General features: G+C 37.8%; 4 protein-coding genes across 8 annotated transcripts; 3 read left to right on the top strand and 1 right to left on the bottom strand.

Moving 5' to 3' along the window:
- Positions 1–1,321: 1,321 nt before the first annotated feature.
- On the top strand, positions 1,322–2,951 carry LOC135631173 (LIM domain-containing protein PLIM2b-like). The gene is made up of 5 exons (XM_065138634.1): positions 1,322–1,456; positions 1,799–1,898; positions 2,151–2,179; positions 2,284–2,373; positions 2,446–2,951. The coding sequence occupies exons 1-5, from the start codon at positions 1,322–1,324 to the stop codon at positions 2,692–2,694; spliced, it is 603 nt and encodes a 200-aa protein (XP_064994706.1). The 3' UTR covers positions 2,695–2,951.
- LOC103975796 (adenine DNA glycosylase) lies at positions 2,932–6,389 on the bottom strand. 3 transcript variants are annotated; one of them, XR_010494311.1, is made up of 8 exons: positions 5,848–6,389; positions 5,666–5,725; positions 5,345–5,458; positions 5,146–5,243; positions 4,335–4,885; positions 4,138–4,241; positions 3,775–3,962; positions 2,932–3,066 (listed from the first exon to the last, which is right to left on the bottom strand). XR_010494311.1 is itself a non-coding variant. In XM_018821404.2 (7 exons), the coding sequence occupies exons 1-7, from the start codon at positions 6,310–6,312 to the stop codon at positions 3,873–3,875; spliced, it is 1,482 nt and encodes a 493-aa protein (XP_018676949.2). In that variant the 5' UTR covers positions 6,313–6,389; the 3' UTR covers positions 3,629–3,872. The 3 variants fall into 3 exon arrangements, 1 of the variants encoding a protein (XP_018676949.2); XM_018821404.2 differs by lacking the exon at positions 2,932–3,066 and having other exon boundaries at positions 3,629–3,962; XR_010494312.1 differs by lacking the exon at positions 2,932–3,066 and having other exon boundaries at positions 3,917–3,962; positions 4,138–4,254.
- Positions 6,390–6,758: 369 nt separating this feature from the next.
- Positions 6,759–13,675, top strand: LOC135630797 (la-related protein 6B-like). Of its 2 annotated transcripts, none has more exons than XM_065138005.1 (10): positions 6,759–7,197; positions 8,644–8,725; positions 10,259–10,353; positions 10,978–11,049; positions 11,137–11,216; positions 11,286–11,382; positions 11,853–11,900; positions 11,987–12,055; positions 12,776–12,907; positions 13,118–13,525. In XM_065138005.1, the coding sequence occupies exons 1-10, from the start codon at positions 6,802–6,804 to the stop codon at positions 13,409–13,411; spliced, it is 1,365 nt and encodes a 454-aa protein (XP_064994077.1). In that variant the 5' UTR covers positions 6,759–6,801; the 3' UTR covers positions 13,412–13,525. The 2 variants fall into 2 exon arrangements, with proteins under 2 accessions (XP_064994077.1, XP_064994078.1); XM_065138006.1 differs by having other exon boundaries at positions 6,760–7,197; positions 13,136–13,675.
- A 1,636-nt stretch (positions 13,676–15,311) lies between these two features.
- LOC135631812 (integrin-linked protein kinase 1-like) lies at positions 15,312–24,154 on the top strand. Of its 2 annotated transcripts, XM_065139752.1 has the most exons (12): positions 15,313–15,984; positions 16,161–16,235; positions 16,353–16,457; positions 17,404–17,489; positions 18,576–18,696; positions 19,576–19,655; positions 20,697–20,759; positions 20,869–20,984; positions 21,499–21,584; positions 22,557–22,681; positions 23,534–23,665; positions 23,950–24,154. In XM_065139752.1, exons 1-12 carry the CDS (start codon positions 15,565–15,567, stop codon positions 23,954–23,956), a joined length of 1,416 nt encoding a protein of 471 aa, XP_064995824.1. In that variant the 5' UTR covers positions 15,313–15,564; the 3' UTR covers positions 23,957–24,154. The 2 variants fall into 2 exon arrangements, with proteins under 2 accessions (XP_064995823.1, XP_064995824.1); XM_065139751.1 differs by lacking the exon at positions 23,950–24,154 and having other exon boundaries at positions 15,312–15,984; positions 23,534–23,675.
- Positions 24,155–24,451: the final 297 nt, after the last annotated feature.

Raw genomic sequence — 24,451 nt, 5'->3', positions numbered from 1 at the left:
AACTGATCATGAAAAAAAATTGCATTCTACAGATAGCTCTGGTTTAGCTGCCAGGCAAAGAATATTAGTCCCATGCAGATACAGTTCTGCTGTAAAACAAGAGAGAATGTTTGTCTGTACAGCATGGTCTTTTTATATTGGTTCTATGTTCAATTATTACTTGTTTAGGTGCCAATGATAAGAGCTCCAGGATGCATCATGTGACAAGACATTGATGAAGATAAAGAGAATGTCACATTCCTGTTAGGTGCCACTTTATATAATTATACAGGAAATAACTTTAAAGATCCATTGGACTATACTTTCCATGCATGCTTCCAAGACAAGGTTGTCAAGTTTTGCATTGTTAAAAAGCTAATGTAAACTGGATATCTTCTGTTTGTCTAGATGCTACACAATGTTGATCACAATTGCCTCATACTGTTACATTATCTGTTTGTGACATCTTCACAGTCAAACTCTGGGTTATTCTTATAAGACAATTTAGCTTAAGAATCGTAGTCTATTCCCAGATCCTATTCTTTGTCTTGGAATAATCAAGTTCAATTTTCACTATTGAGGAATCTAATTCCTAGTATCGTAGGATCTCAATTCTTTTCTCAGTGATTTGACAAAAGGTGCTTTTCAATGACAAAATTATGCACTAGAAACATATCACTGAAATAAGTCTTTTCTAGTAGTTTATTAGTTCTTTATCTTAATCTGCATCTTCCTGCATGAAAAATATGTTGATTTTTTTATGTATTATTTACAACATGGTGCAATGTGGTAACACACAACAACATGGGATCCCTCAATAGTCACTGAATGGCTTTTATTATAATTAGTTTGAACAGTGGTTACATGCATGATCTTGATGAGGTGAGATATACAAATACATATATATATAATGAAAATGCTACATAGGAATTTTGTGATTATGACACAGTCAAATTAGATTATCAATGAAGAGTTCCAGGTTTCCTCATATTAGCATAGACAGACAGATTGGATATCCAAGGCCATTCCCCTCCCACCTGTTTGACTGGGTCTGTGGGTTGGAGCTTGCATCTCTCCTACCTTTCCTCCCCTGCTCCCATCTTTCTTCACCAAATCAAGGCCTATTTCTAATTCTTTAAAAGCTTGACTTCGGTGATCTCTTCTCCTCTGTCCCATTCTTTCACCCTTCATTTGCTTCCCTCCTTTGCAGACAAAAGAGGAAGGGAAAGATACATCACAAGAGCTACTACAAACTCATTCCTGTGTTCTCTAAGCTGTATCTGCTCTTGTGGTGTGTCTGGGGAAATTGCCATACACTTAAAACTTTGTGTAGATCATCACCATGTCTTTCAGTGGTACCCAGGACAAATGCAAGGCATGCGACAAGACTGTCCATTTCATCGATCTCTTGACCGCGGATGGAGTTCCTTTTCATAAGACTTGCTTCAAGTGCAGCCGCTGCAAAGGGACTCTTTCTGTAAGTTTGAACTCACACCCTGCAAGAGACATATGAACTGCTTCATTGATGGATAATCTTCACCTATTCCTTTGAACTTATGTAAACAATGACCAAAAGATGATTGTTGACCTGCCAGTGTAGTTGTCTTGATGTTACATTCACACAAAAATAGGCATAATGGCAATAATTTTGTTACAAGATGTTCCCTTTTTTTTTATGGTGGTTGATTGTAACACCTTGGTGAAAGTGTGATGATTCAAGAATACGAGAGAGATCTCTTTTTGGTCCTTTGTAGCTTTCACTACGACAACAATATAAGAAATTGTTAACTGATTTATTCTTTCTGCATAATTCTCACAGATGTGCAATTACTCTTCCCTGGATGGCATCCTCTACTGCAAACCCCATTTTGAGCAGCTCTTCAAGGAGACAGGCAGCTTCACCAAGAAGTTCCCAATAGGTAGGCAGTCACCATCGTATTCCATGCATGCCCACTTGATTCCTTCCCCTTTTTCTGGGGAAAATGTGGAAAGGAAATCCCCATCAGAATCCATTTCAAATGATCTAAAATGCTGCTTAAGAACATTTTAGGATTATAATGATTGTGATTCCACAATTCGTCATCCAACAATGGTGTCATGCATGCTTAACAGCATTTTCTTGTTGGATTTGCCTTCATTCTTCTGGCCTAACATTGCTTTTACGATCGAAGGTGCAAAATCTGGAGAGAGAAATGAACTGGTACGAAGAACAAGTCTCTATTTTACCCTTGCTTCTCCTCAAGTCCTTTCTTTGTTCCTTCGCTAATAATGAAGTTAAATCTCTTCCGATCATGATGCTCACAGGCCAGACCTGCAAGTAGGGTCTCCTCCATGTTCTCAGGAACCCAAGACAAGTGTGCGACCTGCCACAAAACAGCATACCCTTTAGAGAAGGTCTGCATGATACCATGAGTGCAATAACTTTGAGACATTCACAAGCTCATTCATTAATCTTCGTTCTGGCAGCTGACCGTGGAAGGCGAATCCTACCACAAGACCTGCTTCAAATGCTCTCATGGGGGCTGCAAGCTTACGCCATCGTCCTATGCTGCGCTCGAAGGCATCATCTACTGCAAGCACCATTTCGCGCAGTTGTTCAAGGAGAAGGGGAGCTACAACCACCTGCTCAAGGTTGCGGCCATGAAGCAGAGTTCCGGATCTGAGGAGACAGCTGAACCCAAGCAGGAACAGGCGCAGTCACAGATGAACCGTTGAGTTCGACTTTCTTCCAGCTTTGTGCTGGGTGTTGTTCAGTGCGCATGAAACTTGTGCCAAGGAGATTGAACAGTCGACTTCATTTGAGAGTCGTGTAATTATCAGAAGGAAGGACATGAATAGTATGAGAGATCTACTACTGTGGCATTTTTGCTGGAATTAAGAGATGAAGATTGATATTGAATAGCTCTCCTCAATCTTAAACAAATTGCAGTCTGTACCTTCTTGATCATAAATCTCATTCTAAGGTTCCCACATCTTTTCATGATGCATATCATCAGATACAGCTTCCATTATTTCCACTTACAAGGTTTGATTAAGAAAGCTAGCTCCCATGTTTTGATATGTCGGAAGTGCAAACTGAATTGTTTCCTTCAAAACAAGTGACAGCTCACAGACAAGTTGAAAAACTAAGCATTCATAGAAGGCATTTGTTTGAAGAAGAAATCAAGAAAAATGGCTCAATTTGGTAATGTTTTGAATCAAGTAAAACAGCACTTATGGTTAATGGCACTCCTAGATCTGTAATAGATTTAATGAAATTAGATAGAGGATTAAAAGAAATACTTCAAAGTGTCTACTGCAAATTAATGGAACTCAACAATATCTGGCTGATTAAGTTGATATTAGCAGCAAGAAATCCTATACAGCCTGCTGCAGCTTGATCATTTATTGCCTAGTAGAGCTTTTTGTATGGAGGTGCAATTATATGATATGTCAATTTCTGCCCAACATCCCTGGTTGGCACATTGGACTTACTTTTTGGAATGCATTTATTTTGCATTTATTTTTAGGGTCATTCTAAGAAAAGAATATTAGTTCGATACCTGAGATGATGAACCACAACCAAACACAAGTTTGAGCCAATGTCAATTCCCATTGTGATATCTTAATGCACAAACACTATATCAAGAATGTTCTAATAAAGAAAAAATTGACAAGTATCTGCTCAATCAGATCACATAGTTTGCATATGATTGAAAATTCTACACAATCATACATTGTGTAAGATAATATACTTGTACAAAAATTTCAGGATCAGATGTACAGATGTGAAGGAGAATGACCAGGATAGCTTACCACATCAATCAAGTAAACTGTGAGACAGTGCACTAGTCAGAAAAAAACTAAGAAGCCTCGAACAGTTTGACGACATATATGTTAGCTGATCGATCCCATTATATTGAACTTTTGCATTTCTTCCTCAGTGACAGCATCGGACATTGTAACAGCTGCTGCTTCTTATAATCTTGAATCATACTATAAACCTACAACAGGAAAATTTTAAGTCATGAATATGTGCATTTGTGGCCAATTGACAAGTTCTGGATGATAAGATATTTGAGCCTTTACAGAACTCTGCTTCATCTCCTATCATGGAGTTCCAACTTAATCACAAAGAAATGCATAAAACAAGACAACAATGCTTGAAGGTCACAATACCTTTCGTACTCCAGATGTCAATCCCATATTCTTCATGGACTTGCCATCTACACACTTCCAAGCACTTGTGCATTGGATATTTTCAGAAAATTGTCTTAAGTCACCTACAAAGCAACACTATAAAAGTAATGAAGACTTTGATCCCATGGGAATACAATGCACAAGATCATTGTTACGAAGGGATAGAAGGTCAGTACCTTCCAGTTTCAAAATCAAAAGTTCAACATGCATATGGAGCCGGATGTGAGAAAATATATGAACATACTTCCCTACATCTTCTCTCAAGATCACATTGCAGATCTCTTTTAAATTGATATGAAACAACTCCTTCAGATACTTGTCTACAATTTTTCTCCTTGTGCCAACATCTATTACTTCTTCATCCAGCAGGACAGTTGGGAACTCCCAAAGGCCAGCAAGCAATCCTTCCTCTGGCCTTTTAACCAAAAGTAACACGTCATTGTTATTCCTACCTCTTAAAGATTCTTCATCCGATCCTTCAGTTAATTGAACAACACAAACAGCAGCAAAATCATGACGCTGTTTTGTCTTTGCTACCTTTGATGGATAATCAGTGACATCAGTTGATCCACTACTTCTGGAGAGTGAAAGTGCAAGACAGGCCTCTGAAATTGGGCATGCTGAACAACCTGGGGTCGTAGTGCTACACAAGGTTGCCCCTAGTTCCATCATAGCTTGATTGAAATCTCCAGGTCTTAAGGGATCAACCAACTGCGAAGCTAGCTTCCTATGGCATAAAATAGGAAGTTAAGAGTGCCAAAGCCCAAAAGTAGTACACTTCATGCCAGATTCAAGTTTGCGATATGGACTTATGGAACTAAACTATCAAAAGGTAAAAAAGTAATTAACTGTGAGAAAGACAACAGGAATCATCCCTGCAGAGAGTTTTAATCAAGCATCAGATTTTTCAGAGCTGATCATAGGCTCAGGTTCATGGTGTATTACACTTTTGACTTTCACTGATTCAAAACAGACTCAGGTTCTCACCAGATTCCCTTCACTGTTGTTGAATTTTTTGGGTTAGCAGAGATAGCCTTCAGCCTACTGATCACCCTGACAACATTTCCATCAACGGCAGGCACTGCCTAGGAAGATCATCATCGAACTGGATGGTTAGGAAGTCAATAAGCATGGATCATTCATCAGCCAAAGAAGACAAGAAACTAAAAGGTCAAAGAAAGGTTACCTCATTGAAAGCTATAGAAGCAATGGCTCCTGCGGTGTAATCCCCAATTCCTCGAACCTTCCGAAGCTCAGAAGCTGTTCGAGGAAACTCTCCTTGGACAATCGACTTAGCGCCCTAATCCACAATAGAAGAGTCAATTCCATTTGTCCTTGTAGTTATAGAATATCATAATGAAAGTTTACAAACACAAACGAAAATAATGGAAAAATATCTCAAAACTCCCCCTTTTGTAAGAAATAGTGAATTGAATATATTCTGACTTCGATTCCCTCTGGTAGAACGGAAGATCCAAAATTTAAGAGGATTGGGTTTGGGAATCACCTCCAAGAGAAAACGGGCCCTTCGATAGTAACCCAAACCAGCCCACACTTCATTCACGTCCTGCAAGAAGGAACCAAATCAGTAAAAAGGAATCAGCATTCTCTACCGTCTCTTCTCCGTCATCTTAAATTCGCGGCGAATTTTTAAAGGCAGCCATTGCTAGCTAGTGCAAATAACAGAACCTCTTGGGACGCGGACGCGAGGTGGTGGACCGTCGGCCACTTATCCATCCAGCGATTGTAGTAAGCGATGACGGTTTGCACCCTGGTCTGCTGCAGCATCACCTCCGACACCCAGACAGCGTAAGCCCTTTCCTGATCCACCTCCTTTCCCTCCTCCCCGTTCCCGCGGATGCCGCCGCTGCTCGCCGTCCGCCACGGCAAGACACGGCGGTGCACGTCATACCAGCGGAGGAGGGCGGCCCGGATCCGCTGGGCCTCGTCTGCGGAGAAGTCCTCTATGTCTCCGAGTGTGCTGCCAGATTCCATCCCCTCTCGATGGCACTGCCGTGCCGATGCCTTTACAGCTGTTCGCTTCTTCACCTTCTCTTCCTCCGCTGCTCTGCTTGCCTCTGTTGCGGTTTTCTTCTGCGCCTTCTCCTCCATTGTGGGACACACTTTTCTTCTCTTTCGACCTGCTGCTTCCATGGAGGAGGAGATCTGCGGAGGATCTGGAATTGGAATGGAAGCTTTTGCCGCCAAGGGTTGACGGAGGACCAAAGTGCGCATCTTTGGTGAGGTTCTATTTATCCGTGGAAAATGGGGTCTATTAATATTCTTTTGGCGTTTTAGCGAAAAAGGCCTCCAATTATCTCTTTTTTCCCCATAATAAAGGCCAAATAATTATATTACTTCGATATACGAGTACGGAAGCCATCACATTTATAGAGGCTAATATAAATTAGCTTCACCAGTTTGCAACCACGTCTCACTCTCAGCGTAAATTTCCACCAGGTCATGCTGGAGCCCACTCTTTGTCTAATGGTTGTTTGACACGCAGGACTAGAAATCAACCCACTGCAACGTGATAGCAAAAGCTTGGCGCTCTCCTGAGGCGGCATATAAATACCGCTTGTCGTGATCGTCGTATTTTATTGAGAATCTTACCTCTCCGCCCGAACGGGCTTCCAAACCCTAATGGCCCAAGACATGGACGACCATACCCCAGAGATCACCGAGGACGGCCGATCGCCGCCGGGTTCCTCCGACCCCGCCCTCTCCCGTGCCCTCTCCTCCAGCCGCCTCAACGCCCGGGCCGCCGAGTTCGTACCCCGTGCGGCGCCGATCCGCCACGGTCACGGCCCGGCGGCGCGTCCGGTGATGCACGTCTTTCACCAGGCGCCTCCAGGTCCGGCGTGCTTCGGCCCTGGGCCGAGTTCGTTTGAGTACTACGGGGGTGGGGGTGGGGGTGGGGGTGGGGCTGCCGGCGGGTTTGGAGAGCATGAGGGAGCACATACAGGTGATGATCTAGATCTAAGCTCTTCGGCAGGTGATGGTCTCTCGGATGAAGTTATCCAAAAGATCACCAAGCAGGTTTGTGGTTTCTTAAATATTTCACCTGTGACTTTAATTTCCGAATATGTGTTAATTTAGTTGATACAATTTTAAAGATAGTACTTTCGGAACAAAATTGGTTTTTGATTAGTTAGCTAGTGGAATGTGTGGAGTTTTGTCGAAACCTTGGAAGATGAAATGATTGGTCGGCTGAATTTTTTATCATTCATTCTCTTCATATTAGTCTAAATAGTAGATAATTTTTAGATACACCGTGTTCCGTAATATAGAAATATGAAATTCGATATCGTCTTTATTTCAAGCATCTGAAATTTCTATTTTGTTGAGTTTCGCAACCATGATAGACTTTTAATTTCAGTGCTTAATTATTTCAAGATTTGAGTTTAAAAAAAAAAAAGTTTCTGTTGAATGGTGCCATGACCTGGTTGTGTACCCTGATGATTGGCATTATATATGTAATTAGATAACTTGATAAAAAGAACCACTAGATATAATCTAAGATTCTTATTGGTGGTAGATTGGTAGAGTCTCTGAACTCTTGCAGTGAAACCAATGACGTGATGGATCTCCTCATCATTTCTAATATACCAAGTCTGTTTAAGTCTCAATATTATCACCATTATCTTCTACACAAAATGAAATGTTACCACAGAAGAATAATTCATTCTCTGAATTGATAATAACAAAAAGAAAACTGTGTCATATGAATTTTCTGCGGTGGAAAAGAAGTATGCTTTGAAGAGCAGGAGTGAAGAAACATTAAGGGGATGTGGAAGGGAAAATGAGAAAAGCAGATAGGTAAGCCTCTAAAGAGGGTATTCATCGAGCTGTTAATACATGAACATTTAGAGATTGCTGTTGGGATGGCCAGTAGCAGTTATAGTATTTGCTTCAGGAATTGTGGGGTGTCTGACGTGTATTATTTTCCCTTTGTTTCTAGGTTGATGATTTGTACACTATCATTTGTGGTAATGGGTTTCAATTGTGATTAGATGTTTAAATAATAAATACAGCTTTATCTTATCATATTCTGTGGGTTGGAGATGAGTATTAAGAATCTCTGTTTCTAATGCTGTTTCGCCTTATAACATCTGCTTATTAGAACAGCAGTCTTACAAAGTTGAAGTACTCTTTATATCTATCCAGATTTCAGATAATCAGAGTTTGATTGTTTGTCCTTTGCTATTGATTCCTTTCTTTCTTTTCAACTGCTTGTGTTCTGTGGCTTAATTAAAATTCTTATCATTATTGTCCTTGATCAATTGACAAAATTTTCAATCTAGCCTCAGAGATTATAGTTGAGATAAATAATAATGGAGTTGTCTCTGCTGCTGCAATAAATTTTATGCACTTATTTCTTTATTGCTATTACAATAAACATGTAATTTCCAGTTAATTACATGCATTATTTTGCACTCTTTTATGTGATGTAACTCATCCTTTTTATTATTTTATAATGGGCAGGTTGAGTATTATTTCAGTGATGCAAACCTTGCTACAACTGAACATTTGATGAGGTTCATTACTAAAGATCCTGAGGGATTTGGTAATTATTTAATCATTGGCTACTCAAGCTTTTTGTTTTTAGTTGTTCTTTACTGTGACCTGATAATTAGACATATTTAATGTTATTTTTTGCTTTCAACGAGGAACATCTCTTGTTTAATGTTCACACTAATAAAAATGGTAGAACATCGTGGGTGACTAAGGTGCAACATTGGGTAGAAGTTCAGTGAGATGCACATACATCAACAAAATGTGTTCTAGAAAGCATTGGAATAGGCTATCCCAGGAATCTGTTAGGATTGCAACTCGATCAGATAGAGCTGAAGGCCATTATAACCCTAACTGATCCTACCAGCTCAATGATTTGATTGCTCGGGCTTGCTTGGCTTCAAACCAACCTAAGTTGCAATAATAAATTTCAGTTCCTTGATTAGTTGCCATAAGAGAATGGTTGGAATAGTTGGTTTTTCTGAATAGAAGCTTTTTTAGGGTTGAGGGTCAATCTTGGTGTCACATTAAATTTGCTCCTTTCGGAGACTTAGGTGACTAAGGTTCAAGTTACAAAAATAAGTTCTTTGCCTGAAGGGATAAGATGAATACATGGATCTTCCTTGGACCCCACATTGATGTGAGCCTTGTGCACTTTGCTTCACATTTTAAGCTTTTTGGGGATTTAGGGTGTTATATCTGCTTGAAGGTCTATCTTATGCTTGCAAAATATTGAGTTCAACTTGGAGTATCCTCATCAAAAAAGTGATTTGCAAACAGGCATGATAAATTTCTAAATAATCTTTGTAAGGTGGTTTACATCTGAGTACCAGTTTGAAGAATTGGTCCTTGTTATAGCACAGATGACACTATCAGGTATTGAAGCTCATACATTTTTTCTGGTTTGCAGAGTGCTCTTGGCAAATAACCATACATGCCTCTATGTTGCACGACTCTCCACCCTTTGATGGATGCCTTTACCAGTGACTTTAAGATGGAAAAACCACTATCAACTGAAACTGTCATTCTTAATGGTCTAAATCAAGTGATAGTTTGGACATACAGCATATGTGTCAAAATTAATACTTTTTGTGTATGTAATCGCTGTTACAAGGAATATAACCAAGCAGCAACCTGGTTACTGTACAAGCAAGAGTAACAATCTGATTTTTTGTTAGCAGAAAACATTCCACCAATGTTGTTGAACATTTTGTACAATGACTTGCACAGGTCCTTTTGTAGTACTTTATGATTTTGTCATATTTTCTTTTTGGAAAAAAAGTGATAGTTGCATGATGTCTGATGAGTTTGGTTGGACATCTAGAAGGTGTAATTTATTTGTCAACATAACAATTAATGCTTAGATTTTTATGTTTTGGAATCAATTGTTCAATTATCAAGTCGGACAAAAAATTTTGTGGCTTATACTAAATGGTAAACTGTAGACTCATTTGAGCATTTCTGCAAATGACTCTCAATTTTCTGATTGTATTTTTATCATCTATGGGTTCTAACATTAGAATAGATGAGAACTCAGGTTCATGTAGTGATTACCTGATGTTTTTAAATGTTTTTATCTGTGCAGTACCTATATCGGTGGTTGCAGCTTTCAAAAAAATCAAGGCATTAGTCCATAACAATTTGCAGCTTGCTATGGCACTGCAGACGTCAACAAAACTTGTGAGTTCTTACAAGGCATTTGTTTAATGCATGCCACATTGGATGATTTCATCCTAATTTTATTTTTTAATGTCTCTATGCCTTGATAATGGAATAATGTGTACTTGCATAATGCAGCTTTAAATACTTGTCCTAATCATAAATGTCATATGAATGGTATTACCTGCTCTATACGGTGTTGTACTTGTCCTTGTCATGGATGTCTATTTAGCCTCACCATCAGCCACCACTGCTATCATCATCACTATTTATCCTACCACTGACCGCCATAGACTACCACAGCCACTACCAGTCATTGCCACTGTCACCAATGTCTCTATCATAGTTGCTGCTATCATGATCTGCGGTCACTGCCACCACCATGGCTGTCATCAGTACCACCATGCTTACCAACTGTATCGTTGCTGTGGACGATGCTATCTCTAATATTTGTTAAGAAGTTGCTTCACCAAAAATTTAATTGATAAGAAAAATGCTTTTGAAGTTGACAGATCTTTTGTAATCAAACGCACATGTATGCAAGCACTTACGTATATCATTTTTCATTTTAAGCATCTATTTTTTGGTAGAGGAGATGTAATACCAAACACACCCTAGGTGTTTCTGATTTTAGCTAAACTGCAGGTTGTAAGTGATGATGGGAAGAAGGTTAGGCGCCAGCAACCTTTTACCGAATCAGACATGGAAGAGTTGCAGGTCAGGTTCGATCAGTTCTGTTTTGAGGTTCTTTTATCATTTTATGTGGTATTAGTTTAATGATAATTCTCCTTGTTATCCTTCTAGTCCCGCATCGTGATAGCCGAAAATCTACCTGAGGATCATTGTTATCAGAATCTTATGAAGATTTTCTCATCTATTGGAAGGTAGATTATCTTATAATTTATGCTATATGAAGTTTGTAGTCTAAATCACTTGAAGATATTGTTCTGCAGTGTCAAGACAATTCGCACATGCTATCCACAACCATCCAATGGAGCAGCTGCTGTAACTAATAGACCAACAAAACTTGAAATGCACTTTGGTAACAGAGTATGTATTTCGTCCTATTTTTGGATTGTGTAATAAGCAAATAGTGTCTTAAAATGACCCTTCATATTATACTGCTTGGTTAGTTTGTATGAGTATAATGTTTTTAATATTCATCGCAAAATGCTATACATCTTTATCAGTTTCTTTTTTTTTCTGGATTTCTCTGGAAGGTTGTGGTGATAAGTAGCTCATTGTTCAACAACTAGAAACCCTTTTTAACTTCATTGTGTGTAATAAGCAAACAAGTATGGAGAAACATGTGTTTAAAACTTTACTGTTAAGTTATAAAGGAAAATTGTGCTCCTGAACTGTGGTGCTTGAATAACCATTCATACTTGTTTGTAAGCTGCAAACAAATTGTTTGGTTGAATAGCGCAATATTTTTTTTGTACAGCACATGTTCATGTGGATGTGTTATAAAACATCCATTTAGTTATATTTTAAGATTTGATTTCATTTTTTTTTGGTAGTTGCATGCATTTGTTGAGTATGAGACCGTCGAAGATGCTGAAAAAGCAGTAAGTATGATCAGTTCCATCTTTCATAGGTTTTCTACATTTTCTAAGCCACAATCCTATACATATATTGTTCTTTTGTCATGGAGGTTGCAGAACTCAACAATGAAAAGAATTGGAGAAGTGGACTCAGAGTTAGAGTGTTCCCTAAACTTTTGGTAAGCATCATGCGTTTGCTTTTACTTTCTTCTCACACTATCTTGCATTTTCACTCATATATCTTTGTTCATGAAACACATTTGCTTGGTCTACATTTTCAGAACTTAGCTATAAATTTGTGCATGTGTGATGCTTTATACCTGTTGGATATCTTTTGTGTGTGTGTATGTTGCATGCGTGTACAAAACTTAATTTAATTAAACTAGTGGTGATAAAAGCTGAAAATGGCAGGAATCTTTGAGATAGGACTTTTAAAATGTGTATCTATGGTTGAACATTTTTGTAGACTCATCGAAGAGAACTTTGTAATTTTTACATACACAAGAAAAAATATGATTTTTTATTGCATTATGCAATTGAAATGCTGCTAATTCAGTCAGTATATGGTCATGAAGAGGATTGTATGACATTATAATTCTTATAGGTTTTTGGTAACTTTGCAAATGTATATTTCTATTTATATGAAGATAATTTTCATAATTTTAATTCATTTTTTAACTAGTTTGTATAATTTTTAAGCTTGTATCTTCAGTCACTGGAGGTCAACAATTAAAATTTAGACTCAGCTTGACCAAACCTAGAAGGCTCACCTGGATGGACAATCTTGTGCTATTTGAATTTTCTGTTAATTTTTCCCATAAGCTAATACTCCTCTTTTGCATACAAAAGTCTTTATCATGTTATTACTGGTCGTCTCATTTTCCTGATCTTCAATCCAGACAAAACATGGGCAAGGTCGAGGAAGAAAAGTACATGAAGTTGAATTTACTGGAGAGGAGGATGTCTCCACATTAAATGAGAAGCAGGTTGAGGATGCCTATCACACGTCTGAAGTGTTGCACGAGCACGAGGTAAGAATGCTTGTTCCACATGTCACTCCCTGGCGAAGTTTTCTTCAGCAAAAAGGATTCAGTCAATTCATTGTCTATTAGTTATTTCTTGGTCTACCTGATGTATCCTCTCTTTTTTGTCAGAGGTATATCTCATCCTGTAGTAAACATAAGGCCAATTTTTTTAAAGTCAATATAGTCCAATGTCAGTTGTGTCCTAAGGCAGTTCAGATATGTTACCTTGAACAGAGTGTGGACAGTTTCAATGACAAGGATGGAACAGTAAGGCGAGGGAGAGGTCGTAGCAGAGGAGGAAGAGGACGAGGACGAGGCCAACATCTTAGCAATAACCGTGTTGGAGGCCATGCAGTTGGTACTCCACCGTCAAGCCATCATCTTATCCATTCCGAGCGTGAGCAACCTGTTGGAGCCAACAAACAACCTCCTGGTCCTCGCATGCCAGATGGTACAAGGGGTTTCACCATGGGTCGAGGAAAACCAGTCGTCCCAACAGGTACAATCTAAAAATCTTTCATGAGTATGGTTGTTCTTCATGTTTGTTTGTTGTCGATGTGTATAATAATAGTATGTCTTTGTTAGACAAATCTGCTGCTTTTTGGTGTAATTATTGATTCTGGATGTCGGTGTGTCCAGTATATTAGGGTGTTTTAAACCTTGCTTTGGGGCTCACTTCCAGGCCACTGTTTCCTCTTACTACTGCCAAAGAAAGAAATGTTGATACCAGTGTTTTGAACACATTACTATATTCAAAGTTTCTTGTTCTTGGTATATGCTAGTAAATCTGTTAGGCAAAGAGTTGGGCACTTTTTTTCTTATTAAAATAGGCCCCCCTGTTGATCAGGAATTAGACCTCAACTCTTCAACTCTCTCACTCTGATCAACTTCATTGCAAAATTGTTGATGATCTTATCAAGATATGGTGGCCATCATCTCAACCCCTTGGTTCTTGTTATAAGCAGTCTATTGTATTGAAGGGAATTATCTCTAGTATTTTGTCCCAAGTTGCAAAGAGAAACCACACAAAACAATATGGTTTTAGAAAACCAAAAACCATATACATCTAAAAATAGCAGCCGTCCAAATCCCCTCGACACGTCCACGTCCACATCCACATCCACTTCCAAAGTCATTGCCTACCTTTGGCTCCATCCCATCATCATGCCTATCCGAATTGTTCTCAAGAATTAGTTTGGTGTCTTTCTTTAAATAAAAATAAGAAAAAAAATTATTTACTAAAAAGAGAGTCCAAAATATGACCTATCAAAATAGATGTTAAATCTGAAGAAAAAATTTCTTCCAAAAACAGATAGATTGTGTCATCCTGCCTTTATTAGCAGCCCAATGTTGGTGGGAGCTTTATTAAGTTTCTTAAAACAGTGAAAGCAATCAAAAAGTTTGCAACTTCAGGATAAAAATATGAATGCTTGTTGATTGGGAGGTTTTGCTTTCCATCATGTATTGTGTGAACAATAAAAAAATCTATCTCAAGATAATTATATACTTTGGTGTCTTTCTATCACGATCAAAAGGTGGTCTAATCATAACTGATGGACGGGCCTTGTGGACTACCTCGTGAAAGAAGAATAGACACGGATGGCTCGTCGGTTATAGCGTAGCTCCCATGAAGAGGAACCCACCACCGATTGGATCAAGTGCAAGTCAATGTTGACGGTTTTGGATCATGTAGTTGGATACAACCCATTGCATCATTCAATTTACACATTCGGCCTTAAATTCTCATTTAATTTACACCTCTCAATTATTGGTAATTGTCGAACCATGATGATTGCTTCTTTGTCCTCCGTGCCTTGCCGACCTCTCTCGCATTTGAATTAGTGGGCAAGCAACATGTGGGGGATGAACCAAAGTGGATCTCGGTTGTCTCCCTAAAATAATTGAGGCAGGTGAGTTGGTAGGCTCGTATAACAAATGTTCTTGGGCAGTCCATTATGGGCACTACCTGTATCTAATATTTATGTTGTTGATGTATCTGAGCTTTTAGGATCCAATTTCCATTTCCACTTGTATCGTAGAATTGGACATTTTCATAACTCAGCTAGATCGAGCCATCCATCGAGAGGACCGCGACCCAAATCATTGGTACATTTGATTCGATTACTGGATCCGAGATAGATTGGACCGGTTCAAACCATCGTCGTACAGAAGACTCATGGACCAGGTGGGGATCCTTTCCAATCATTGTACACATTCCAGCCGCCGTTCACGATGGCTAAAGTCAGTGATCGGCAGAGTCCTCCTACTTCCAACGGCTGATATGCTGGGATTGTAATATTTTAGTCGGAAGCCACTCTGGTGAGAATCCGATCACCTTCGCATCTTTTTTCTGGCCGACGGCTATCACTCGCGTCGAAAGCAAGGCTTTAAATACTTCTCCAAATCCCCCCCCTTCTCTCTATCCCTTCAGCTCCTGCCGATAAAAGATCCTCCATCTCCGCCATGACCTCCATTCCACTGCCGGAATCTCGGGCCCTTCTGGGTCCTGTTCCATAGCTCCAGTTCCAGCTCCTAGTCTTCAGTATCGACCCGCGTTTTGTTGGAATTAGGATCTTTTTCTGGCTTTAAAGATTCGATCTTGCTTCAGTCTGCGAATCAAAGATTGCGTCTTGACTGGATCTGGAGCTCTGATACTTGCGGAGATGGACGTGGTGGCGGCGCTGAAGCGGGGGGTGTCGCGGCAGTTCTCCCTCGGGTCGCTGTCGAAGAGCAGGTTCAGCTTCGGGCGCCACGCCTCGCTCGACCCGAGGCTGGCCAACGCGAGACGGTTCGCCTTTGGGCGGCAGTCGTCGCTCGACCCCAACCGGCGGAGTCCCGTGAAGGGGGAGCTGGTGGGGGTGCCGGAGAATCTCGACGCTACCATGCAGCTCCTCTTCATGGCGTGCCAAGGGGACGCCAATGGGGTGGAGGACCTCCTCAAGGATGGGGTGGACGTGAACAGCATCGACCTCGACGGCCGGACAGCCTTGCACATCGCCGCCTGCGAAGGGCACGTGGATGTGGTCAGGCTGTTGCTCAGCATCGGGGCCAACATCGACGCTAGAGATCGTTGGGGAAGCACGGTATGTTGTCAAACAATTTCCTTGTTCGACAGTTGCTTCAAAGTGGAAATGGATGTGTGCGCGCTAAGAATTCATCAACGTTCTATGTTCATCCTTGATGATAGCTGGAAATCATGTAATGCATACTAGTATATCCAACTTTCGATTTGAATCTCAGTTTGTTTATCGGATTGCAGGCGGCTGCAGATGCTAAGCACTATGGTAATGCCGAAGTCTATGATCTATTGAAAGCTAGAGGAGCCAAAACACCGGTAGGATGTATTCCAAATACAAGATGAAAAAAGAGAAATTTTTGCTTCCCCTTCAAAAGGAAAACATACTTTTCTTACCAAAATTATTATTCTCTAAATGCTGGCGTGCACTAACAGAAGACTAGAAAGACCCCAATGGCAGTTTCTAATCCCCAAGATGTTCCTGAGTATGAGCTGAACCCAACAGAGCTTTACTTCCGGCAGGGTGATGAGCTCTCAAAGGCATGTTCTTTGCACCTCAGACTTATTGTGATTTGTTTCAGCTTTAATTGCTTATAAGTTGTATCAAGAATCATGCCTCACTTTCTCTGGAAGAGAATGACAAGATTTGGACTTTGGGAAAATTGTCTTTAAGCATTTGGCAAGCACAGAGATAATAATTTCTGCTGATATTTTGGAAAGATAATCTTTTACAAGCACTGTTCTTTCATTGTGTTTTCAAATACTTTATTACCATGTTTTCTCATCAAAAAATTATCCAAGCTGTTCATGAGCAGCTTGAGTTCGATAGAAATTAAGTTGGCAGCTTTCCTGCAGATTAAAAACGGCCAAGCTTGAGCTAGGGATACCTAATGCTAGGCTCATTAGTATCCATCAGAGAGATGTCTGGAAACTAGCGCACAAACATCTCTAACAGTGATTGTTGTGATGAGGATCAGGAAAATTCTGCATGCCTAAGTTCCAGTCTGAGGTTTAAATGTTAAGAGTTTTATTTTTATGGTCATAAATTATTGCATTTTTGGGTAGCACTGGCTTGCAAATGATGAGCTGATGCTAGCCATCTTAGCACATCACCAGGCCAATAATCAGTCCCTACTGATTAGTATGGATGGTGTGTACCTATTGTTGATAAAGGTACTGTCTTGCTCCATGCCTGTTGTATCCTTGACAGTTATGCTATGTTCATTATAATTTGTGATATATAAGGTGCTCTGGAGTTTAACTTGAAGTCTTTTGATTGTACGATATGTTGCAACTAGTATGGTTGAATTGGATGGATATCCATATCCTTTTGCCTTGCCTTGGTTTATTTTGTCAGTTATTCCAGTGTTGCTGTAAGAGCTGTTTCATGTAATTATTCCTGTGAAGTTTTCTTGTGGTCTATTTTGAAATATTTAGTTTCTTAATTATGTTGATCATGATCATTTGCCATTGTTGGTATTGATAGGACATTCGTCAAGTAGCTAAATGGAATGGAATAAAAGTCTCCGTCAAGATGCTTGAGCAGGATGCCTACTCAGATCCAGACACCATGTACTTGTTTATTCTTTCCATGATATAAACATTTGCTGCATTAGATACTTTCATGTTCAATTTTTTTTGCTAAAGCATGTCTACTTGAGCTTATTTGAGCTATGAAGATAGGCAAACTTCCTATTTGAAACCTTACCAGTTATCAATTAATTGTTTTTATCTAGAGGACTATGTACTCTCAGATGCCTATATTGTTATTGATAAGAAAATCCTGAATCTTGATATATGCAAACTTGCATATCATTTCACTCCAAGTCTCTAACCCTTGCCTAACTTTGCTTTGACTAAGGCATTAGGCACTTTGATGGAAAAGATATTAATGGTGACATGCAAAATAATATCATCCTAGAAGATCTTCATGCTAACATGTCTAATCGCCCTTTGTCCTTAATAATTGGTCGATTGTATCAGATAGTAGAATGAGACAACAAATAGTATCTAAAATGGATTCCATAAGCTCCATATAAAATGTGGCTGATAGCTACTGATCAAAACCTAATAGAGCTTAAACTGGATAGGACTTTCCTATAGTGCTTGTATTCTCTAGAATGTATTTAAATTAACAGAAAGGAGCCACACCCTAACATGGAAATGTTCAGGTCCTGAAACTGATCTTCCTATTTGGATGAAAGGACTGCTCTGCTAACATCAATAAACTTTTGAAAGACCATTCTGTAGAAATCTTACTTGCTCCAAACTTACAATCACATATTAAGAAGTTATGCTAGAAGCTGAAATGACATTAATTCAGCTCACTGAAAGCAATTGTTTCAACAATATAATATTTCCCCTGTAGTTGGATATTAAGTTTAAGTAATCATGACACAAAAATTTGACCCTAGTAAATTAAACACAATCCGGCTGATGGGAAATTACCTTTCTTTGGTTTACTAAAACTTTGTGTCTGTTAGAATATAGTTTTGAGTTGTATCTTGATGCTTTGTTAATCATGTGATTGGGTTAAATCGGCACATCATCAGCACTTTATATAGAATACTGACTTATGAGCAAGTTATTCCCTCATCTTGTTCCTCCTACACATTGTTAGAGTCATTGATTTACCTTATATTTCTTTTACATGTACAGAAATGCTTTCAAGAATGAGCTGACTCTGATGCAGAAGGTTCGACATCCTAATGTGGTTCAGTTTGTTGGAGCCGTTACTCAGAATATACCCATGATGATTGTCTATGAGTACCTTCCAAAAGTAAGTTGCTGGTAATGCTTACTATGGTTTTCGCTGTGAAGAAATTATTTTATCTAATTATTGCACTGATAGTTTTGTCCATGAATTAGAATCTTAGTCTTATACTGATACTGGGTGATGGCAAGATTCCTGTGGCACCAGTACTGGTTGGTGTACCAAGTGCCACTGTTAGTTGGTACCAGTCAAGATCACCTAGAACCCCAGAGAGAGAGAGAGAGAGAGAGAGAGAGAGAGGAGGAGGAGGAGGAGGAGGAGGAAGAGGAGGTGACACATATCAGCAGGAGGATGGCAATGCGGATGAGGAAGAGGAGATTGTGATGCGTACCTGTGGGAGGAGGCTATGACAACACATATGAAGAGGTAGAGGAGATGGAGGGAAGAGGGAGAGAGCTGTTGTAAAAAATGAGAGATTCAGAGAAGAAGAAAATTAAAATAAAATAAAATAAAGAAAGAAGAGACAATTGTTGACAGTTGCCAGAATAAAAGAACTGATACTAGAACCGGGAAGTAAGCTTACTGCTTGGTATAGCTCATTATCAGTCTGTTCACTGTCAAAAAGATTGGTACAGTGAGTTTCCTGAGAAGCAAGTATTTGTTTTGGACAGAAATGTGAGAAATTGCCCGGTTGGCGGCCATTGGACCCATAAAAACCAGTCCATACTGACAATGTCATAATCCACATTTGAATCTATGATCTTATCAAACCATAATGTGCTCAAAATTTATTAGTCATTCTCCATTTTTTGTAAACAATCTATAGCCTTTTTATCTGTGTTCCAACTTCTTAAGATGCCTATCCTTCATAAGAGTGGTTTAGTGATATGGTATTCAAGATCATGGCTGTGACCTGTCAATTGTTCTGCTGCTTTCTAAACTCAGGGTGACTTAGGAAGTTATCTTAAAAAGAAGGGACGTCTAAAGTTGCATAAAGCTCTTCGATTTGCCCTTGACATTGCCAGGCATGTATCAAGCTACTATTGTTTGAATTGCATTTGCTAATAATTTATCCTATCAGCTTAACTAATTTCCTTGAAAACTCTTCTGCTGAGATCTGCTAGGAATCATCTTTATTTTTTTAACCTATTCTGGACATGAATATGAAGGAATTGAAATGTTGTAGATACTAAATTTGCTTACTTCTTGTGCTTTTTTATTTGTCATTATTTATGGAGAAATATAAGAATAAGATTTTATATTTTTTGTTACTTTTTAGTTTAAGCACTAGATATTTTTATTTATAGTATTATCTGAGTTGTGAATGTGCATTTAACACTTCAACCTTTTCTTCCTTATTCTTTCATGGGATAAGCTTTATTTTTTGGTGAAAATTTATGCATACTCTTCTTTTTCTTGCTTGTCAGTGTAACCAGAGAACCTATTCCTCATAGGCATAGAATTCCAAAGGCCATACTGAAGGCCCGTCTTTGTAGATGCATATTGTTCTTTGAAGATTTATAGCCAGATTTCTCCATGGCATAACATATAATATATTGATTTTAGCTTTTTCAGCTGCCACTCCAGCTTGACCAAAGATACATATTGATGATAACTGTTAGTGGCCTAATGTAACTTTTCCACTTTTCCATCCGGACATCGGATTGGTACTGATGGGTTAAATCTAATTACAATTTGACTCAGCTAAATTTTGACTGAACCTGGACCTCAACATTTGTGCGTCAAGATTTTGCTTGCTCATTCTGTATTTGATTCTTATTTATGCAGACAAAATTTTCAAAATCACCTGACTAAATCTGATTGTGTTTTCTTGTGCTACTCATTATGCATTTTCTCCTGTTCACAGCTTTTCTTTCCATTAAATGAATCCTGTTTACAGTTTGTGTTCCACAGATATACACCAATATACTGATCATGTGGAGTAATAATATCATGTGCATTGATGGCATTAGCAAATTTCCATAATGTAAATTTACATAGATAACCTTAGTTTTTTGGTTAAATGGAACTTTGTTAACCAAGTATTGGTTTGCTCTATGATTCAGGGGCTTGAATTATCTTCATGAGTGCAAACCAGACCCAATAGTCCATTGTGATTTAAGGACAAAGTAAGATGATCCAATATCTGTACTTGATAACATATCAGTCATATTCAAAGCTGCAGACATAAATATTTGGTTATCTACTATATGATTAATATTTTTAGTAAGGTGCCAGAAATATTTTTATAGATGATGGTGGTCAATTGAAGGTGGCAGGCTTTGGCTTGACTAAGATATCGAAATTATCTCCAGACAGATACAAGTTAGCCCATCCCATGGCTCATATTGACAGTAAGTTGTACTATGCTGTATACTAAATTTGAACCTACTCTTGGCCCACACACGATAGATGCACACAATTTGGTTTGGTTTTAAGAGAATTTTATGTTGAATTTAATTTCTTCCTTTTACAAGCTTTAAACTGTACTGGACTACAAGTGAAAATAGAACTGAGATTACATGAATAACATTATGTTATTAAAAACACTTTGTTACCTGAAATATTTTATATATATAAGAATTAGATTTATCATTTTTATATTGTTTATATAATTAAATTCAAATATGATTAAACAGTATCGTATATAACATTTAACGAAGCCAAACTGATCACGACAAAAAATTCAAAACAAATGGAACTTTTGCAGGTTCATCTGCTTCACTAGAGTATTGTAAAATTTTATAGTCCTTCTTCCAGGCATTATAATGCCATGTTGAATTCCTACCCCTAACATCATCCATTAGCTCATATTTTATGTAACAAGTCCATGTATATAAATTTTGATGGTTTTTATACCACTTGTAGGTTTATACATTGCACCAGAGTTGTACAAGAATGAAATATTTGATAGAAGTGTTGATGCATTCTCCTTCAGTCTCATTCTTTATGAGGTTTGTCGATTCAAATTTTCTTTTGTTTGTTTAAGTTCCAGCATTTCATTATCTTCCACAGAGAGTTTTATTTCAGTTGAAACTGAAATTCTGAAACCACAACCAATATGCAAGTTTCAAGTGTCCACTCAGAAGTTAATTAAAAGGAACTTGCATAATATACTTTGCTTGAGTAAAATAAGTCTATTTAGCTATCCAGAATGTTTTTTCTTTTCTTTTGTATGACAGTCTCAGATATAAATGATGATGAATAAAGTTAGTGAATCTGTTTTTCTTGGTCCCTACTTTTTAACACAATCTCATGGATTATAAGGATTTACTGGAAAACTCAGTCTCGCCTATTTAATTAAAACTTTTATTCATTTAATTGGTTAAGGTCTTCAGGTGAAGAATCCTTTTGGTTTTGACTACTTAGCCAAGTCCATTTGACACGTAGCTATTTTATGATTTGATGTTACTATTTATTTAAATATGTCAAAGATACTGTTCTGGGAGGATTTTTTTTTTTTTTTGGCCTGAACAAATTTTACTTGTCTGTATGTCACCTAAAAATGCAGTCTCTTGGAAATATTAAGTAAAATAATTTTAATTCCGCCTCAATTATAACATCAGATAAGCATTTTGGTTAAGAATATCAGACCTGAGAGTTGAGATTTTGTTATCTTTTTTATTTACTTAAATATAGAAGCAAATGCTGATTATGTTATAAAATGTCACACTTGCTTCTCTTGCTCAAAAGTTGACATTCAAGCTTATATGGTGGCTATGCTAGAGAAGAGGAAGCAGTATAGAAGTGTAAAATTGATGTTTAGTAAATTAAGCAGATCATTCTATTGCTTCATCTATCATATGCTCTAGTGTCAGTTGACTTTGTTAATCTTATTTTTGTGTTGGATAGCTTCCACAACGAGAATGATGTTTGCTCTTAGTTTTTTCTATGCAATGATCAATTGTCCCCTTCTGAAAGTTCAGATGATTGAAGGAGTTCCAGCTTTTCACCCCAAGGCTCCCGGAGATGTTGCTCAAATGATTTGCTTGGAAGGAATCAGACCAATATTAAAGACCAAGTCGAAGGCTTATGCTCCTGATCTGAATGAGTATGTCTTTCTTCACAAGTCAAAGAGATTTCAGGTGTACCTGTTCAAAGTTATACATATTTTTAATAGTAAAGCTATTAAAGGTAAATTTCCTATAAAAGGACATGAGCACACTCATAACAAGTTGATATAAAACTTAGTAAACAGAGGTCTTTAACTTACTACTTTCCTAAGGTCTCTTTGGAAACCATGTAGATCTGCTTATTATATGATACACTAATCATCTCGATTTCATTTCTCCTTTATTCCATGTATACTCTTAAGTAGTTGTCCTCTATTTATTTGTCCTGTAATGTTACTTGCTAAGTGAAATAATCATAACCGTAACTAGATCTGCTTGTGTAATTCTATAATTTGATTTTTGTTGTTCTGGCTAGAAACTTTTGGTGTAAGTATACTAATTTTCTTATAATAATTATGGGATCAGTCAAATCTAGTAAATGTACTGAAATATTTATTACCAGCTTTTCTTCTAGGGCTGCATGAGTTGTATATGTAATTTATTCATGCAAGAAATTTTGTGCAACTAGTGATAAGTTCTGAACAACTACTTGTGTTAACTGTTCACAGTAGATGGTTAGCTACTGGTAATATATAATTACAGTAGGTAAGCAGACTTCCCAATATACACCAAGCCCTTTTAAGTAGGTTAATTAATTTATAAATCTTGTTAATCTAACCAAATTTCTCTGTTTTGGCTAATAGATTGGCTTATTTTCAGTGCCTTCTGACACTCCCAAGATCTGGACAAACAAAATTCACAAATACTTGAAAATCACAGTGGATGATTAACTTTCCCTTTGTACTGCCATATAGAAGTGAATCAAAAATATAATATGGTCATTTTTGCAGGTTAATTGAAGAATGCTGGAATCCACAACCTGTTGTGCGACCAACTTTCTCGGAAATAATTCTGCGGCTGGACAAGATGTATGCAAATTGTTCAAGGCCAAGCCGATGGAAAGAAAACTTTAAGCTTCCCTGGTACATTTGATTTTTATGATAATTTTTGCATTGCTTGATTACTTGTAGGTTGTGAATCCAAATGTTTGAGCATAGTATGGCACTTGAAATGTTGCTTCTCATGTGAAATTTGTGGGAGTATGCATCTAGTTTTTGGGTCCTTATGGTTTTCACTACCGAGTTTGCACTTTCACTCTGTACTTAGTATGATCAAAAAGTTTATATGTCCTTTTTAAATAAAATCCAATATAATAGAGTTGCATTTAGGTTAATTTTCTTTAACCATACTTCTTCTCATTTTGCAGGAAATAACGAGGAGGCATTCGCCGGCTTGCATTATGTTCCATCATGTTGTAACACTAGTATGCAATATTTATCAATGTATAACATTCACTAATAAACATTAGTTTTCCCGATAAAGATTTGCTATTGTATGTCACTACAAACTCTGACCAAATAATACTTGGAATATATTTTTTTATTTTGAATATTTTATATTTTTCTTCTTTCCATTTGGCTTTATTTAGCTTTGGCACATAGCATTTGAGCCGAAAAGATTGTAAGTTGTAGATGTATATGGCTATGTTTACTTGTAAGAAGTCATAATGTTTTAATTTTTTGGGATTTACTATATAGATTTATTACCGTTGAGTTCTTCCTAAAGTAGTATCGAATTAAGAGAATTTAAATTTAAATTTATAATTTATAATAAATTTCTTTTAATTTTTTCTTTATATTTCTTCATGCCATTAGCATTAGATGTCTTATCTCTTCTAACTATAATATTCATATGTTTTTAATCACAAG

The sequence above is a fragment of the Musa acuminata genome, chromosome BXJ3-2 (genome assembly GCF_036884655.1).
Source record: "Musa acuminata AAA Group cultivar baxijiao chromosome BXJ3-2, Cavendish_Baxijiao_AAA, whole genome shotgun sequence".
Taxonomy (NCBI): Eukaryota; Viridiplantae; Streptophyta; class Magnoliopsida; order Zingiberales; family Musaceae; genus Musa; species Musa acuminata.
The sequence above is the reverse complement of the archived record's forward strand: the minus strand, read 5'-3'. Positions and strand labels throughout refer to the sequence as shown.

Excerpts from the sequence above, each read along its gene's own strand:
- LOC135630797 (XM_065138005.1), top strand. The coding sequence starts at position 6,802 with ATGGCCCAAGACATGGACGACCATACCCCAGAGATCACCGAGGACGGC. Across the intron at positions 8,726-10,258 it reads TAAAGATCCTGAGGGATTTG|TACCTATATCGGTGGTTGCA; the intron begins GTAATTATTTAA and ends TTATCTGTGCAG. Across the intron at positions 12,908-13,117 it reads AAGTGTTGCACGAGCACGAG|ATATGTTACCTTGAACAGAG; the intron begins GTAAGAATGCTT and ends AAGGCAGTTCAG.
- LOC135631173 (XM_065138634.1), top strand. The coding sequence starts at position 1,322 with ATGTCTTTCAGTGGTACCCAGGACAAATGCAAGGCATGCGACAAGACT. Across the intron at positions 1,457-1,798 it reads GCTGCAAAGGGACTCTTTCT|ATGTGCAATTACTCTTCCCT; the intron begins GTAAGTTTGAAC and ends TAATTCTCACAG. Across the intron at positions 2,180-2,283 it reads CTGGAGAGAGAAATGAACTG|GCCAGACCTGCAAGTAGGGT; the intron begins GTACGAAGAACA and ends TGATGCTCACAG.
- LOC135631812 (XM_065139751.1), top strand. The coding sequence starts at position 15,565 with ATGGACGTGGTGGCGGCGCTGAAGCGGGGGGTGTCGCGGCAGTTCTCC. Across the intron at positions 20,760-20,868 it reads CATTGTGATTTAAGGACAAA|AAATATTTTTATAGATGATG; the intron begins GTAAGATGATCC and ends GTAAGGTGCCAG. Across the intron at positions 20,985-21,498 it reads TCCCATGGCTCATATTGACA|GTTTATACATTGCACCAGAG; the intron begins GTAAGTTGTACT and ends TACCACTTGTAG.
- LOC103975796 (XM_018821404.2), bottom strand. The coding sequence starts at position 6,312 with ATGGAAGCAGCAGGTCGAAAGAGAAGAAAAGTGTGTCCCACAATGGAG. Across the intron at positions 5,459-5,665 it reads GGGCCCGTTTTCTCTTGGAG|GGCGCTAAGTCGATTGTCCA; the intron begins GTGATTCCCAAA and ends ATTGTGGATTAG. Across the intron at positions 4,886-5,145 it reads ACAACAGTGAAGGGAATCTG|GAAGCTAGCTTCGCAGTTGG; the intron begins GTGAGAACCTGA and ends TTTATGCCATAG.